At 35.7% G+C, this 17,045-nt stretch overlaps 1 protein-coding gene across 1 annotated transcript; it reads left to right on the forward strand.

Moving 5' to 3' along the window:
- Nucleotides 1–1,278: 1,278 nt before the first annotated feature.
- IDO1 (indoleamine 2,3-dioxygenase 1) lies at nucleotides 1,279–15,960 on the forward strand. The gene is made up of 10 exons (XM_032838066.1): nucleotides 1,279–1,563; nucleotides 5,565–5,660; nucleotides 5,813–5,932; nucleotides 8,846–8,964; nucleotides 10,131–10,145; nucleotides 11,895–11,994; nucleotides 12,749–12,866; nucleotides 13,907–13,958; nucleotides 14,416–14,564; nucleotides 15,553–15,960. The coding sequence occupies exons 1-10, from the start codon at nucleotides 1,465–1,467 to the stop codon at nucleotides 15,867–15,869; spliced, it is 1,185 nt and encodes a 394-aa protein (XP_032693957.1). The 5' UTR covers nucleotides 1,279–1,464; the 3' UTR covers nucleotides 15,870–15,960.
- The last annotated feature ends 1,085 nt before the right edge of the window (nucleotides 15,961–17,045 follow it).

Here is a 17,045-nt window from a genome sequence, read left to right on the forward strand (position 1 = left end):
GATAATCAGAGTCAAGAAAAGTTTTATCAAGCTATGCTTCTTAAAAAAATTCAATCTTTTTCAAGACAGAATTATCTGAAACTCCATTCCTTGTATCTTTTTTTGACTCACCCATTAGAAAAATCCAGATACAAAGAGTGAAAAACCATAGGACTAACACATTCTCTAATTCTTAAAAGTTTTTTTGAATTTTTGGCTTTCATATAGATATGATAGCCCAACATGATACTTTTTTGTTTCTTTGCCTTGGGCCTGGTTTCAGAAATATCAGCCCTATGAATCACTCATTTTCAAGAAGCTTAGCCAAGTGTTCTCTTTGCTGTATAATTTTGGTTTCAATTTCTCTTACTTTTATTTTCAGGAGACCATATTCTTATAAAATTGTGATGTAGAGGAAACCCATGATGTAAGAGGAAAAACAGTGTGAGAGCAATTCTAGAATGCAAAGTCATGCACCAGTAAAAGTTACTTCAAGTACTGATAAGCTGGATTACAAAACTGCATTTTTATAATGTACTGAACACTAATTTCTCCTTTTGATCATCGAAAAGAACGATATGGTTTCTGCTTTTGCTTCAGCTTCATTAATAAGATCAAACAATACCTGTAAGGGACCACAGAACTGCCTGCAGCCTCAAAAACCTTTACCAAATGCAGTTTTAATTTACATTTTGAAAGAAACATTTTCAGAGTATTTCATCTTTTATTTAAACTTTTAACACATTACAAGCTCTCTAAATGTGAAAGACTGTTGTCTCATCATCAGTCCTTAGCAGTTAAATATAGTAGAGATGCAGAAAAATCTTCCTAAAAAGGACTTATAAGGAATAGGAAGAAGAAAGAACTGTATCATTGTGAGCACAGATAAAAGATTGGGTAAGAAAATGGAGGTGTAGGGCTACTATCTTAATTCTTCATGTGCTTCCATTTTTTTCTAGTTTGGAGTCATCAGTTGGTTCAGTGTACCACAGGTTGCCTTTCAGGGCTGTCAAAATAAGGCACTAAAACGTTCAAAGAACCCTGGAGACTTTAAGGAAAAGCCAATGACAGTGCTGACTAAGTGATGGTTTAGGACTTTGGCCTAGGTCAAATTTGTTATCTTAATTCAAAGATTTAAATGGTCCCATAAAAAATGTTTTTTTTCTGCTTACCTATTTTCATGGTTTTGGTTATTTCAGTTTCCGTCTGACTTCCCTGATGGCAGTAAACAGATGATGTTCTCATTAATAAACACTTCATAAGAAAATAAGCTTTCAGTTTCTTCATGTGATGAATAGAGATGCTTTTGTGGTTTTATTGTTTATCAAATTACAAAGAAAGAAAATGAAACTATTCCAAAAGTGGAAGTAATTTCTTACTGCCTACGTGTTAAGTTTGTGGTCATTGGCTATGGCAAGCTTTATAATAAATAGATGCTCTGAAACCCCATCAAACTGAAAAGGACCAAAGGAGAAGACTGCAAGGATGGCACATAATGAAACAGTTTTTATGGGAAGTTCTCAGGAAATTTTTGAAAAATACCATATAGATGAAGAGGTGGGCTTCGCTCTGCCAAAACCACTGGTAAGATGGGGGTAACTGAGACATGGGCAAAATGTTTTATTATCATTGCTAACCTGGATAAGTCTACTTCTATTGAACAAATGTGGTTCAGTAATTTTTACTAAACAAATGGATAAAGCAGTGCCAAAATTAGAGGCAGATTTTAATAAACTGTTCATACTTAACTTAAAATTTTCTGCCTAGAAATTTAGAATTAAATGCATTTTTTAGTTACCTTACACAGATAAGGATAGTGATGAGATAAGGAAATTATCAAAGTCTTTTGTTTTACTACAACTGCATTTTGGGGGGGCATTTTGAAAAAGCCAAAGTAATAAATGATCCATGAGTCAAAGGAATCCCCTTTCTTGGGTGACATATCATAAACTGAATGAAGTATATGTGCCTGTTTTGATTAGGCTTTTGAGATGATCTATCAAACAACATTGTGTTGTATTAATAGTGCTTGTTGTTACTAAGCGTAAGATTCAAGTGAGTCTAAATTACCTTTTTTACAAGCTTTGCTTAAAAATAGTAAGACATGTAAACGTTTGCCTTTAAAACTACATTTTTCTAAGTCATATTCCAAAGAATGCCGTGAAAACCATCTTATTATATATTTCAATTATCAAATATTTATATAGCATCTTTAAGCAATTTACAAATATTTTTACTTCGTCTTTACACACATGCTAAAAGGTATCCTAAATTTTCCTGATGAGAAATTTAAGTCATGCAGAATTTAGTAATTACCCAAACTCATACAGCTAATGATGGCAGAGATGGAATGTGAACCTGACTAATCTGGCTCCAGAGTTAATGATCTTAAAATTATTATAATATGCTGCTTCTCTTAAGAGAAGAAGATATCATAAAGCATTACTTTCTCCCTACCCCACTCCTGAGTTTAATAAGGTTCATGAGATTCCAAGTGATTTCTAAGAACCAGTTGCATGTTGTGACAATTCTATGTACAAGTATGTATATATTTATTGTGGTTCAGACTCTATATTCTAGAGGACATCTTTTATCTGAGAGAGAGAGAGAGAGAGAATGAGCGAGGGATGGGCAGAGGGAGAGAGAATCTCAAGCAGACTCCCTGCTGAGTGCAGAGCTTGATACAGGGTTCAATCTCACTAAGCTGAGATCATGACCTGAGCTAAAACCAAGGGTCGGATGCTCAACTGACTGAGCCATCCAAGTTCCCCTAGAGGGCATCTTTAAATGCTGCAAATATACATTTTTAGTAGAGATCCAATTTGACTGTACTTAGAAATAACATCCTGTAAATACTTTGTATAATACAGGCAAATCTAAAGCAAATTCTTCCTCCCAATCTTATTCTTCTCTTCAAATTATTAATTTAATTTAATGTTATTGCTAAAAGCACCTAGTTTACCTTATATTTGCAAATCAGTTAATACTCAGACTTGCTACTGTTTCATTCAAGCACACCAAAGTGAGAGAATAAGATGGTTTTGAACATGTACAGTGGTACAAGAACAAAAATCTTTTTCAGGAACTGTGAAACCTCATATCATTTTTCCCCACAGTAAGTTCTCTTAAAATTAAGACAATTGGGGTTCCTGGGTGGCTCACTGGGTTAAAACCTCTGCCTTTGGCTCAGGTCATGATCCCAGGATCCTGGGATCAAGCCCTGCATTGGGCTCTCTGCTCATCAGGGAGCCTGCTTCCCCCTCTCTCTTTGCCTGCTTCTCTGTCTACTTGTGATCTCTGTCTGTCAAATAAATAAATAAAATCTTAAAAAAAAAAAGACAATTATGATATTTATGGAGACCTCTAGAACAGATTCCCAGGGGTAAAGCAAAACCCCCAAACCAAAGCAAAACAAAACCCTTCCTGAACTGTTTAAAAAATAATGTTGTGGGGTGCCTGGGTGGCTCAGTGGGTTAAAGCCTCTGCCTTTGGCTCAGGTCATGATCCTAGAGTCCTGGGATCGAGCCCTGCATCAGGCTCTCTGCTCAGTGGGGAACCTGTTTCCCTTCCTCTCTCTCTGCCTACTTGTGATCTCTGTCTGTCAAATAAATAACTAAAATCTTAAAAAAAAAAATAATGTTGCCACTTAAGATGCTTAAGAAGTTAGATTGTGTCCCGAAACAAAAAAATAAATTAGGAGCTATTTTTATTTCTTCACTGAAGATACTTCCTTGAAATTATAAACTCAAAAAGGTCCATTTAACTTCATATAATCTATTAGCTTTCTATTCCAAAGGAAAATGATATGTCTTCTAATTCTACATAAATACAAAATACATTATATAATCTAGCAGTAGTTGAATGACCTGCTGCTTTATTTTCACTGATTTATATTATACCATTTAAGTACCCTACGAACCATAAGTGTATGTGTGTGTGTGTGTGTATACATTTCTTATATATCTTTAAATATATATATATATATATATTTAAAGATTTTATTTATTTATTTATTTGAGAGAGAGAGAGAGCACAAACAGAGGGAGCAGTAGGCAGAGAGAAAAGCAGGTTCCTCGCTGAGCAAAGAGCCCAATGTGGGACTTGATCTCAGAACCCTAGGATCATGACCTGAGCTGAAAGCAGATGCTTAACTTACGAACCACCCAAGCATCCCTGAACCAGAAGTTATTATTGATTGAATTTTACATCTGTTGATAGTTCTGCCAAATAGGAGGCTAATCATGATATATAACCAAAAAAAAAAAAAAATCCATTATTTGGGGAAAATAGTAACAACCAAAAATTCAGTTGTGTTACATGGTAGAAGACAAAACAAAACAACAAAAAAAGATATTTGTATTACTAAAAACACTAGACGATACCATTTTTTTGTGGATAGGGAGAGAAATTCAGAGAAACAAGAAAGGTTAGGGTTAGGATCTTTCATTGTTAAAAGTCTGCCCTGACAGAGACAAAGACTGTTCAGTTACCTGCAGCCTGTGAAAATGTTTGAATTTTATGTTACATTTGCCTTTTTGTCTTATAGCTTACTTATAATATTAACTTTGTTTTGTAGTTTAAAACTTCATCTACATTGGTTTGAGTTAATCTAATTTTGCTCTGTCTCCATAGCTCAGAATTGATGACCTCAAGGACATGTCTGGAAACAGCTTAATGAAGGAGGAATAGGAAAGAGCATATGGGAAGTTGTGCAGAGATCTGAATCTCATTTCAGGGTGTTGTCTAGGTCTTTGTTACATGTTTTCCTTTGAGATGAAAGTACAAATGTAATAAGAGCCAAGGAGAAACTTTTGTTTGGCTTTTATTTGCACTTGCTCAATGAAATATAAGCCTATAGTACCAAAGCAGACAATCAAAATGAAAATATACAGCATTTCCTACATGTCCAGTATTGTCCCAGGTTCTGTGAGAAATAGAAAATTAAAAGCATGATAAAATCCTTGCCCTCAGAAAGTGGGATTTTAAAAGAGCATTGATTTTTCAAATCTGGAAACACTTAGATATTCAATGACAATAAACTACATATTCAAAACAACTTCATAAACTGAGCTTTGTTTTCCTTATTTATGAAATGGAGATAACAATCAACATTTTTGGTCATTATAACATTTAAATATTTATTGAGCAAAATGCCTAGTCTATTGGTGACATCTAAAAAAAAATCTCATTTTTCTTCCATTCAAAAAAGTTTTTAATTTAGCCAGGAAGAAAAAATAAATAGCAGATAAAAATAAATTACTTAACAGTGTAAAGGTATAACACGTAGGATGCATAATTGGGGCTATAAGGGTAGACTGGAATAATCAGGATGATTTCAGTGGACCTTTTGAGATGAACTGTGAAAAAGAGGCAGGTGAAAGCGCTTGAGAAGAGAAAAAGAAGGTTGTGAGCCCTGGGTGTACAGGTGACAATGCAGGGACTGGAGTTACTGGACGGGGAATTGTGTGACAGGACAACATTGCACAGAGCAGATCTAGAGGCGAGAGAGACCATCAGTCAGAAACAAAACTATTTTATAAAAACTTTTGCTACTACATAAAAGTCCTCTTTCTTTTTTTTTCAAGGAGGAGCTACCTCCACCTTATGATGAATGGATTTCCATCGCTAAGAATCTACCGGAACTGATTGAAAAAAATGAACTACGGGAAAGAGTTGACCAGGTCTGGAAAAGCATTACATTACATTACATTACATTACATTACATTACATTACATTACATTACTCCTATGATAGCTTCTTAACATTTTTAACCTGGCTTTGAAGCTGTGCTATCACCCATATCGATTTGAATCAACCTCTCTTTTATTTTCAGTTACAAATTCACAGTATTGATGGCCTCAAAGATCACAAGTCGCAGCGCCTTGCACATCTGACCCTCGGGTATATCACCATGGCATATGTGTGGAATCAGGGTGACGAAGATGTTCGAGAGGTTTGGAGCTTTTTTTTTTTTTTTTGATATTTCTTATGCTACATGACAATTTACATCCAATTTAATGTAAAAACATTCTGAAAGTATTATAACTAGATTTTGTGATGCTTGGATAACAGGAAAAAATAAAAAGGAAAACAGTCATTCACTGATTTAATATCCAACTGCTATCATTATTGGATTTTTAATCTCTTACTTATGTAACACACTTGCTCTATCCTGTGTATATAGGTGTATGTTCCGTATCTTTCTCTGAAAGTATACTGTAAGCATTTCTTAGTTAGTACACAGTCCTTCTAATCATCATTCGAAATCACTTTATAGTTTTTTACTGAGTTCCTGAGCTTCATTTATTCTGTACTTATTTTTAATATTTTACCATTGTAAATGACACCATAATCAATATATTTGAATATGAAATGTTTTTTCTATTAATGAGTTTTGGGAGATGTGAACATATTATGGCTTTTCTTAATATTAAAGTGCTATCTTACATCCGTCAACATGGAAGAATATATGGGTTTCACTCTACTCTCATGAACAGTAGATAACTTTAGATTTAAAATATCATCTTGTATTTTATCTGACAATTCTAATTTCATGAAACCAGTGCAGACTGCAATACTGACTCTTTAAACCACAAAGAGATAAAATAGATTCCAGAAGTAACTTCTGTCATTTAGGGAATATTTTTTTTTCCCTGCTTGACAAAAGTAATTGGAATGTTATCTTGTTTGTCTTTCCACATGCTGTTTAAATATACAACAACACATATTGTCCACCTATGTGATATGTCATCCCCTGATATCTAAACAAAAGGAAAAAGCTCTCTGCATAATCATGGGATCATCTTATATTTCTTTATAATCATTAAACTATCATGTCTAGATTTTTGATGACACAAAGGTATAAGATAGCTTGACAACCTAAGCACCGAGCCTCACTAGACTTGCTAAAATCTGAGTCTCGCTAAATGTGTAAGCATTGTAAAGAAAGATCATCAATAACAAAGGCAGCCTGTGCTAGATGCAGAAGCATGAGAGCCCAGAATAGCTAAAGAGTAGTTGGTATAATAATGAAAGTGGAAAGGAAGAAGCGGGACCTGAACTACTTCTTGAAAGATTGGTAGAGCTTACCCAAAGAGGAGAGGAGCAGAAAAGAGAAAGAAAGGACCAGCAAAAAATATGGAGACCAGAATGTACATGGGTTAATCAAAAGACAATAAATTTATGAGAGTGAAGTCAGAATTATAAAATAAAACATGACAATATATTTTCAATTTATCTAGTTTTTATATACTACATTATTCCAAAACAGATTTTAGGAACCAGCAACAAATATATTTAAGTGCGGAAATTGTAGAAAAGTAAAGTAAATGGATAAAAAATAAGATACATCAATATAAGGCACAATTTTCTTCACAATGGGCTAGAAACTAGCATCTGAGTTTCTTAGTAACTGCATGTCTCTAATAGATTAAGATATGTTTGAGCATTTCTTTTTCCCAAGTCATTCCAAATTAACTTTTTAATTAAGCAACTTTCCTTTTGTTTCCCTTTGATCTTTTCTTTAATTCAGAAAGAGCAAAAAATTTCCTTTTGAAACAAGTAAATTAGTTGCAAACCAAAATATTTCAATTCCCAGAGGCACAAGCTCTGTACCGGGAAGCACACATCCAGGTGTCACTTTGATAGCCAATGTTTTTCCTTCTAACATTTTGTTCTTTGTTAAACCATCATCTCCAGGTCTATTAAGTTAATATAAAGCCACTTAGGTTATAGCTCCCATGAGTTTTGCAGAACTGTGGAGAGGACCTCATCATCATACCATCTCTACCATTGCAATCCCACTGCCCACAACTCCAGATGAGCTACACATCCCTGTCCTTTGCTGGTTGGATACACATATTCCAACCATCAGCTGCTGATGACAAGGGTGACCTTAATTATTATATGGGACCATCTAGTTATAAACCAAATGATAGTTAGATGAGGAAGTCAGGGAGATAAAGAATAAAAGGTTAGCATCATGATTAATAGAGCAGTTGGAAAATATGGCTTGCATGTGTGGTGACAATGGGCCTGCTAGGAAAGCATTTACCCATCAGGATTGCCCAAGGGGGTAGGAGCCTTTTAGAGTGTGGCCAGGCACAGAGCAGATCCAGAGTAATAGGGTCAGGAAAAAAGAGTTGAAAACAAAGTCTGCTGAGCTGCAGTCCCACTCCCACAGTCAATGGTCAGATAAGCCTCTATACCTCCTCTGAGGAAGGGTGAGTGAAAGAGCCGAGTGTCAGTCCAGTTGGTATACTCTTCATGGGAACAGAAAAGAAGGCTAAAGGAGATTCCTTTGGCTGACACAAGCAAGTCTTCAAGGATGAGCCCCAACGTCACTCTAAAAAATCATCCAGGAGAGAGTTTCTGTCAGCGCTGTGCTCAAGGGCAGCCAACCACTTACCCTTTTACTATATATCATATCCCAAAGTCTTAATTACAAGTGACTTTGAATTTCTTGAAGAAAATTTACTTTATTCTTGTATTGCCTGTAGATAAAGAGCTCCTCACATAGAGAAGCCGTCTAACAAATATTTATGGGATGGATGCATGAGTAAATGAATGACTACAAGTAACTCCAGGCCATTAGAAAGTCAAGGATGCATCCTTGTTCCTTGTACCCTCTACCTCCTTTTGCTCTGACTAGATTATGTACACAACCCACATCTAAAACATAAACATTTAATGATTACTAGGACTAAGCTATGAAACGAGGAAGAGAAAATTATGATTGTTTGGCTTCAGAGTGCCGTGATGAACAGCTCATGTTTTGGCACTAATAGAGTCGTTGGAATGGTAGCAGGAAGCAGAAGAAAATGTAAGACACTTCGAAGGTTAATACTAAATTTTGTGTTTTCATTAGGTCCTGCCAAAGAATATTGCTGTTCCTTACTGTGAACTCTCTGAGAAGCTGGGTCTGCCTCCTATTCTGCTTTATGCAGACTGTGTCTTGGCAAACTGGAAGAAAAAGGATCCCAATGGGTATGTGAACTGTGATTATAACAGGAACTGAAGAAGCACATGCTATTTTCATCAACAGGGCACTAGCCATTGGTTTAATTTTCGGCAGCACAGCTTTGTTCTGTTTTGGGGGTATGATTTCTTTTGCTGGCATATAACTAAAAATATATGAGAGAAAGTTGTGTAATTAACATACAGTGAAATGCACCATCCTAACTGCCTGTTCTATATACAGGGTTAGCTCTAAGCAAGATACAGAATATCACCTCTGTGGCTCTTTCCATTCAGTTTTCTCCTCTACATCCAAGTAAACCTATTCTGATTTGTCATATTAAAAATTATTTTTTCTGCTATTGGATTTCATATTAATGAGATTATAGAGTATGTACTCTTTTTGTGTCTGGTTTTCCTTAATTAACATGTTTTGGAGATTCTACAAATTTGTTTTTTAACTATTCAGTTAATTTAAGAGTTGACACATTTTCAGCAGTAGAGATGGCAATGCCTGGGCCTTCAGTGCCATCTGCTGAGGTTCTAGGCCCCTCCTCTCCTTTAAGCAATGCAATCTGTTGCAATAAAAGGACCTGAGACTTCTGGTGCCCCAGGACTCTGGGTGTGTAACTGCAGAAGAGTACTGTAGACAGCAAACTATAAACTGAAAGGGTTTGATCTGGAAAAGAATAGAAAGGTATCAGAGAAGGAGACAAACCAGGAGAGACTCTTAACTATAGGAAACAAACTGAGGGTTGCTGGAGGGGAGGAGTGTGAGGGGATGGGGTAACTGGGTGATGGACATTAAGGAGGGCACTTGATATAATGAGCACTGGGTATTATATGCAACTGATGAACTACTGAATTCTACATCTGAAACTAATGATGTACTATATGTTGGCTAATTGAATTTAAATTTAAAAAAAGTTTATTAGTAGCAACTGGTTTTGACTGACCATGTGTGTTCCTTGAATATTTATTTATTTTTTTTACTTACAAAGTCCTAAGTGTTTGCAATGCATAGTTGGTATTTTCAAAAACCACACATGTATATATTTTGCTCTTTTATTTATGTCTTACCTTTGATAATTCAGTAGTATTAAATTGAATAAGAATAACTCAAAGCTATTTGATTTTTAAATTGATTTTCTCTTTCTCTTCTAATTGATCCATTGCTTCACGGCTGTTTTCACAAGGCCCATGACTTATGAGTAAGTATTTGCTTCTTACTTTATTATAAGAATTGTTATTCAAAGTGAGTGTAGGTTTATCAATATCCTCTAAATGTACTTTTTAAAAGACCAATTGAATTCAGGCAAAAAATAACTCAAGTAATTGTTTAAAGTGCAAATAATCCCAATCCTTAATTAGCTCTATGACTGTGATAAGACTGTGTCTGCTTGATATTATAGCTATAGATATATACAAAAATAGCACTTGCATATATAAAAATGCAATTAATATGCATAAATGCAAAATGCATATACATCTTTGTGTCTTTGACTTAATGACCATAGTACCCAGATACATAAACCTGTTCTTTTTGACCCAATCCTTACCATTTTGAGTTTATGTATTGAGCAGAGGCTAGGAGCTAGGGATACAAAGGTAAATATCCTAGGAATAATCCTGCCCTGGTGAGGAAAGCAGATATAGGAAAATTATGTAAATTTCTTTATGACTAAGAGGAGAGTAAGAGGATAAAGTGCTGGGAACTCCAACTAAATGAAAGGGATGAATAAGGAATCCCTGTAGCGAGTTATTCAAGCTGAGTTCCAAAGAGTAAGTAGGAAGAAATTAGCTAGAAGGAAAAGATGAGTGTTCATAGTGGAGGAAACAGCAAGAGTGAGGGCCTCAAAGTGATGAAAATTGTGTTGCATTATCGGAACTGAAGGAAGGCTAATGTCGCTGATAAGTAGTGACTGATGGACATAGTAGAAAAGGGATGGAGAAGTAAACGTAGCAGAAAGATTACATAGGACTTTTGGCTATGATGAGGGGTTTAAATAGTATCTTAAAATCAATGGGAATCTATGGAAGGTTTTTAAATGAGAGGATGATATCATCAGTCTCATTTTAAAGATGAGAACACTGAGGCAGAAACGTGTCATGCAGCAAGTTAAGTTGCAGAAATGGACTGGCTTCAGAGTCTGTGAATTTAACCACCATGAATTTACAGATCTACAGATATTGAGACCTTGTTTGCTCTAGTGCAAAATTACAATAAAAGAGAAAATGGCGGGGGGGGGGGCACCTGGGTGGCTTAGACTCTTGGTTTGTCTGACTCTTGGTTTCAGCTAAAGTCTTGACCTCATGGGTTCTGGGATCCAGCCCCACATAGGGCTCCACACACAGGGCAGAGCCTGCTTGAGATTTTCTCTTTCCCTCTGCCCCTACCACTGCTCAAGCTGTCTCTTTCTATTTATCTCTTTTTCAAATAAATAAGTCTTTAAAAAAAAAAAAGAAAGAAAGAAACTAGGGTCTAATCAGTCATTTGCATTTCCCAAATTCATGTAAAGCAGGTAAACCACTGAAAAATTGAATCAGGTTCACAGACAAAAATATGGACATAAATATATTTATTTAAAGCCAAAAGACTACTTAAAATTCTACCTCACAATTGTCTCCATAAGCATTGAGTATGTATAAATATACAAATACAGTAATGTATATGCATGTGAAAAATTAATGAGAAAATAAAAACAGAAATGGTCTTGGTATTTCTAGTCCTAAATTCTAAAATGGAATTTCAAGTCCCAACTTACCCTACTATTAGATCTTAGACAATGGACCTAATACTCATATTCCCAACAATGTAACATAGATAGTAAAACTTATCATACTTATCTCACAAGATTTTTTTGCAACTAGAATGGAATAAAAATACTTGAAAACTACAAAGCACTCAAATACACCAGTGTTACTGCTAAATTCTTGACTTCCTTGACTTATTTTCTTAGGAACATGGATGTTCTGTTTTGGTTTCCTGGTGGAGACTGCTGTAAAGGATTTTTCCTGGTTTCACTATTGGTGGAGATAGCAGCTGCTTCTGCAATCAAAGTACGTCCATCCCTACAAGCAAATTTTTATCTCTATTTGCATAAGCAGAGCAGTCACTTAGTAACTGAACTATATTATGCATGAAATATATCTTGACTAAGTAAATACTGCATTCGATTATTTAATTGGATGGTAAGTGAACATCTGGTAGAAATATTTTATTTTTGTGTATCACCTAAATAAAAAATGTAAGACCTATTTATTTATTTATTTATTTATTTATTTATTTATTTTAGAGAGAGAGCACAAGCGGGAAGGGGCAGAGGGAGAGAAAGAATCTTAAGCAGGCTCTATGCCCAGCATGGAGGCTGATGGGCTGGATCTCATGACCCTGAGATCATGACCTGAGCTGAAATCCAGATTTGGATGCTTAACCCACTAAGCCACCCAGGCACCCCAAGGCCCATATATTTAGAATTAAGTTTAAAACCTTAATAGGAGAGATGCATTTTTAATGCAGTTTGGCACTGAAACTAGATCACATAGTGACATAAATCTAATGGTTTTGATGATTAGAAATAGAAATGAAACTATGTAATACTATATAGATTTATCTCTAAATGATAAATAAATAAAAATAAAACCAAACTTAATTAAATATAAGGAAATTAGTCAAACAATTAAAGGATACTCAGCCCAAAAATGAAGTGGAAATCCTACATTTAATTTAGGGATTAAGAATTAGGAGAATTTTATTCTATGCCAATATTTAATGCTAGTAAGCCTTGTATGTTCATCTTTTTTTTTTTTTAAGGTAATTCCCGATTTATTCAAGGCAGTTAAAAACGAGGACCAGAGTGCTTTGCAAAAAGCACTGCGTTATATAGCTTCTTCTCTGCAGCAAGCCTGTAAAGAGTTTGAAAAAATTCATGGTAAGTATTGTATACCCAAAAACATGCAAGGCTCACAGTCACGTGCTTCTGATTTTCTGAGGCTAGAGTTGTTGAGAAAACGGAAGAAAAACACTCTCACTTAGTGGGTTTGTTTTCACTTTATCTCCCTAAATGATTGTATTTTCCTGTGGAAGGTTTTATTATGTGCATTTTATGGATAAGGTAATCTAATGGAGAGATAAGATAAGTGGCCCAAGGTTACACAGGTAGTAAATTGTGAAGCCAGGTCTGCTTAACTGTAAATAATGTCATTGCCTCTCACTGAAATCATGGAGAAACCTGCGGAAGGTTCAGGCTGTTCTAAGTTCTGAAGTACTTAGCTCCTGGTTTATAGGAACTCCCAACAAATTCTGCTTTTTCACAAGTTAAGTAAGAAACAACATAGAAAAGCCACTGAGCTCAAAAGTTATTACAAAATTAAGAGCCAAAAAACAGCAATAACTAAAAATGTATGTAAACAAGGATTTACACACACACACACACACACACACACATTGTGCCCTGCTGGACAGCCTTAACAATATGTGATTGTGTACCACTGGGCTTTGAGTTAGTACTGATTCGTCCTTGGCAGGAAGATTGACCTTTAAATCAGAAAAGTTAGTAATGTTTGGGGAGGGAGACTCAGGGATGATGTCCATAGAGCCCCTGAGGCTCTTGTTTCTGCTTTTCATTTTGTGTAGTTTTGTTTCCTTATGTAAGTAGTATGTCTTTTATATCAGTAAGCAGATGAAATAGTTTTAAGGAAACGTTGACAGTTTAATTGCTCTCCTGAAGAGGAGTCTTGGGTGGGCCTATGTTCTTTGACCCAAGCTGTGTGTCAGCTAATGGAAGACCCTTTGAGTAGATGGGGGCTGCCCTCAAAAAGGTCAGGTGAATGAGAGCTTGTTCTGCACAGGCTGACATAATGCCTTTCCTGCAGCCTAAACCAAAACCCATTATCAGTTGTTTACAATATCTTGATCTCCTCTGAAAGTTCTGATAACTGCTTAATTAAACACACCTCATCTTTTTTACAGAATATGTGGACCCGAACACATTTTACAATGTTCTTCGCACATACTTGTCTGGGTAGGTAATCTTATGCTTGAATTTGTTTTAAACAATTCACATAAAGTACACATCAAATTCCCACTGATAGTCCCCATTATCCATTGGGTTTAGGAAATAATTCCTATCATAAAATACATGTTATAGAGAAAGAATAGACTGTCTCTCTGTTATTCCTTGGCCAAGCATGCACTGGAGTATGGACAGGAAAGGTAATCATTTAGAAACAAACAAACAAACAAAGAATGATCTTTGCTAGTGCAAAGGTAAAATTCCATTTTTAGAATACTTTTGCCAAATTTGCTCAGACCATATTATTTGTCTTTCTCAAACATGAACATGACTGGAAGGGGAATATGAAAGAAGAATAATGAAGTTGATTTTATGTCACTTTCCATTCATCCTCTAGTATAAGATTTTATACCAGAAAATTTGGCAATTATCCAAATAGTGATTATTTTTTTCCTTCCTGGCCTAGGTGGAAAAACAACTCCAAACTGCCAAAGGGTCTGAAGTATGAAGGTTTCTCGGACACTCCAAGGAAGTATGCAGGGGGCAGTGCTGCCCAAAGCAGCATCTTTCAGTGCTTTGATGTTCTGCTGGGCATCCAGCAACAATCTGGTGAAGGTGAGTGGACAATGACAAGTAATAATCGTTTCATATACAATAGTGTTCTAATGTCTAAAAAATCAGCATCTCATCTGACCTTATCTAATACTTGTAGAAGAATTAGTAAGGCAAGACTATATTGTCATCATCCCATTCCACAGACAGCCAAGCAGGAACTTCTAAGTTTCTTTAGAGGATAAGTGATAGACTCCTTATTAACCAGCTAGAAAGTAGTGAAGCCAGAACCAAAACCCAAGTTCATCACCCTCTCAGTCTTGAGGTTTGGGCATGTATATAAAGTCCGAATGGTGAAGCCCATTCTGGAAATGTATGACCAGTTTCAGAAAGAGAAAGTCACCTGCAAATGGGATGGGACTGAAGTTGGGGAGGTGGAGACCTCAGTGATAAGGGGAGGCTTGGCAGTGCTCTTGGCCAGCTTACTGTCCCATTCACTCAAATTTTAAAGATGAACCAAAGGTGAAAGGTGAACCACATTCATTATATTCCTTCTAGGGGTTTAGAGCAGGCAGAAGAAGCTCCAGTAAGAACTTTTGTACTTTTCTCTCTTTTCCTAAACTTCTACATAATTGTCAAAGGGAAACATATTGACATAGGTAAAAATATGCTTTTTTTCTTAGTTAACTCATGTATGTAAAAATTGTCCCTTAAACTCTCTTGGACTCAGTGTCATGATCTGTCAGGTATAGATTAAATATACCCTATCTATATCATCAGCTTTTTAGAAGGATCAAATACAATAATAGGGAAGTGAGAAAGGACACACAAAAAACTTTATTATGAAAGAATGAGTTCAGCTCATTTGGTTTTCAGAATTAAGTATATATTACAATAATTATCATTACTAATAGCAAGACCAATAGCATTAATAGGATGGCTGTAAACTCATGCTGCAATGGTGATGTGTGATCTCCTACCCACTCTTCTTACATGGATTGGGGGAACACTTTGGCTTCTCTTCTACCTAATCTCTCTCTTGTTCTTTCAGAATCTGCTGCCAGATTCCTCCAGGAAATGCGAAAATATATGCCACCAGCTCACCGGAAATTTCTTCTCTCATTAGAGTCAGGCCCCTCAGTCCGTGAATTTGTTCTTTCAAAAGGTGATACTGAGCTGCAGGCAGATTACAATGAGTGCGTGAAAGCTATGGTTTCCCTGAGAAGCTATCACCTAAAAATAGTAACTAAGTACATTGTGATTCCTTCACGCCAGCAAGAAAATAAAGGAACTGGAGGCACTGACGTCATGACTTTCCTGAAGAGTGTGAGAGGTACTACTGAGAGCTTCCTGCTGAGAGATAATTAATGGAACTCAAACAAGGGCACATTTTGCCAAGACAAAGATGTGTGTGTGTGTGTGTGTGTGTGTGTGTGTGTGTGTGTGACTTCTCATTGTATCAGACCCAAGAATTGATAATACACTACTCTTTCATAGTACTTATAAAAATTTTCAAAATGTTTTTCCAGTATCTGTGCCTTCCCTGTATGAATGTAATAAAAATAAATTAGATTAGATTATAATCTATATTATGTGATTAGAATATAATGATGAAATTCAATAAAAATTGATATAATAAAATGTCTAAAAATTGCTTTAGTCATAACTATAATTAAATACTCCTCCAGATAAGACCTCATCTACACTGTTATCTTTTAAGCATGGCTAATCGATTCCTGTACTTTTCCTACAGTAATATCACACTTGTTTATAAATACCTGTGTACTTTTCTATATTCTTATTACATGTTAAGCTTCATGATACCAGGTATACTGACCCATGCATCCCCTGACCTTAGAAAATACTTCACAAATATCTGTTGAATAAATATATAAAAGATTGAGTGACCTCATGAGTAAATTAATCTGGGCTAACAAGAAGAGGGCACTTTTGAAATATAATTTCTCCTGGGATGTCAGGGTTATTTGACACTCACAGTCTGGCATGAATTTACTTAATAATGGAATCTAAGAATGCTGGAGAGGAGCTTAAAAATTATATAAGCCAGACTCATTTTAAAGATGACAAAGTTGAGGCTCAGAGGAGTGAAGTTGCTTACTTAGGGTCACATGGTTACTTATAAATGGGAGGAAAACTTAAGTTTTTGACAGCTCTCATCTTTTTCACTGGGCTTGACTTAGACCAGGTTCAAGAGGAAGGGAACTTGGGAAGGAGAAGGGGAGGGAATGACATGACTTGACAGAATCTCATGAGGTAGTAGGAAATGATTAGCTGGAGATTGGTTGTGCTAGTAAAGATGAAAAGAGAAAAAAGGCACAACAGTTGCCTGGATGCAGAATTAGCAAGAACTTTCAATTTTTCAAAAGCCCAGGTTGAAAAGATGGGTTGGGTGTACACAAGCAGATTCAAGGAAGGAAATGTAGTCACATATTTCTAAGGTCAAACATCTAAAAAATACTTTAACATTATGTTTCAAATACACCCTAGCCCAGTGAAATCAATGAAATCTCCCTGCTCACAGCA

This window comes from Lontra canadensis, unplaced genomic scaffold (assembly GCF_010015895.1).
Source record: "Lontra canadensis isolate GAN:19392208 unplaced genomic scaffold, GSC_riverotter_1.0 scaffold101, whole genome shotgun sequence".
NCBI classification, from domain to species: Eukaryota; Metazoa; Chordata; class Mammalia; order Carnivora; family Mustelidae; genus Lontra; species Lontra canadensis.